General features: G+C 40.9%; 1 protein-coding gene across 1 annotated transcript in view; it reads left to right on the top strand.

Moving 5' to 3' along the window:
• Positions 1–1151, top strand: part of LOC107089584 (arf-GAP with SH3 domain, ANK repeat and PH domain-containing protein 2-like) — a 77322-nt gene that overhangs the window by 70729 nt on the left and 5442 nt on the right. The window contains exon 23 of the mRNA XM_015382468.1: positions 408–466. Coding sequence (XP_015237954.1) covers positions 408–466 — 59 coding nt within the window. The remainder of the gene's footprint in view (positions 1–407; positions 467–1151) is intronic.

Below are 1151 nucleotides of genomic sequence, written 5' to 3' on the forward strand. Positions count from 1 at the left end.
TCTCTCCAGGATGGAGTCACAGCCAAACAGGAACAGCTGAGGCAAAATTTTTATTGGCATTGGGAGCGCATTCTCCGGCCGCTCTGCGCTCCACCATATTTCATCCACTCCGCTCCACCGCTCGCTCCGCTCACATGTTCTGCGAGACACTCAAGACCAGACTCTGATTTAAGCCCAAGAGATTTCCTCTTTGACTCGGACTTGTCCCTTAAAGACTTAAGTTATACGTGTCTCTTGTTTACAGTGTGACATAAATCCAGATACCAATAATAATGTGATTGTGAGACGTCTTCAAGCAAAGTACTGGTGAAGCCCAGTAGTTTATATTGGATCAGAACTGATGTAATTGTAATGAAATGGAAATACTTGGACTGTTATCACTTTAACGTTATTTCTACTGGTTTCAGGTTAGCGAGGCAGCCTCCTCACCGGCCTTCAGTTAGAACTGCACCTGCGAACACGCCAGGTAACTAAATGCTTCTTTGTTTCAGGGGTAATCAACTATTTACCAACAGGAGAATCCAGATTTTCTTCAAATAAATCACTTAAGTCACACTAGATTTTCCCGTAACTATGGATAATGAATATCTGCACATATTTCTACATCCAGTGTTAAAGAAAAAAGATTATTTTTAGTTTTTAATACAGTTAATCTTATGGCATGTGTAAAAGGTATGTTGAACACTCTCATTTTGACCATATTTCTTAATTTTGAACAAGGTTGTGTTAATGATTTAAAAACTACTGATGGGTAAGTATTCAAAGCACAGGAGGCCATAAAATGAGTATCTCCTGGGGGGGTGAATACCAGTTGAGCCTCAGGGGAGAGGTCTGCTTGGTTTACAGAAGGTCAAAAGTCTTCCAGAATAAACAACCAGGGATGGTGTGAAACTGAATCAGGAAAAGGCCCCCGCATTCCACATCAATTCTGTGGAAGCTTATCTTGTGTTTTATGACTTTAAGAATTCTAGATGCCAGGACAAGCTTTCCGCCTTTTCTTGTTAAAACAAAGAAGCAAATGACCCCAGATGTTTGCAGTAAATTAGGTGAAGCTCTAGGCAGTGTCAGAGATGGCTTTTGGTTGGAGGACCGAGGGCCAGCCCTTTTTGAATGGATTAGATACAAGAGGATAAAGCTTTCTAAATAGAAGA

This window comes from Cyprinodon variegatus, unplaced genomic scaffold, assembly GCF_000732505.1.
Source record: "Cyprinodon variegatus isolate N-32 unplaced genomic scaffold, C_variegatus-1.0 Scaffold257, whole genome shotgun sequence".
Classification (NCBI taxonomy): domain Eukaryota; kingdom Metazoa; phylum Chordata; class Actinopteri; order Cyprinodontiformes; family Cyprinodontidae; genus Cyprinodon; species Cyprinodon variegatus.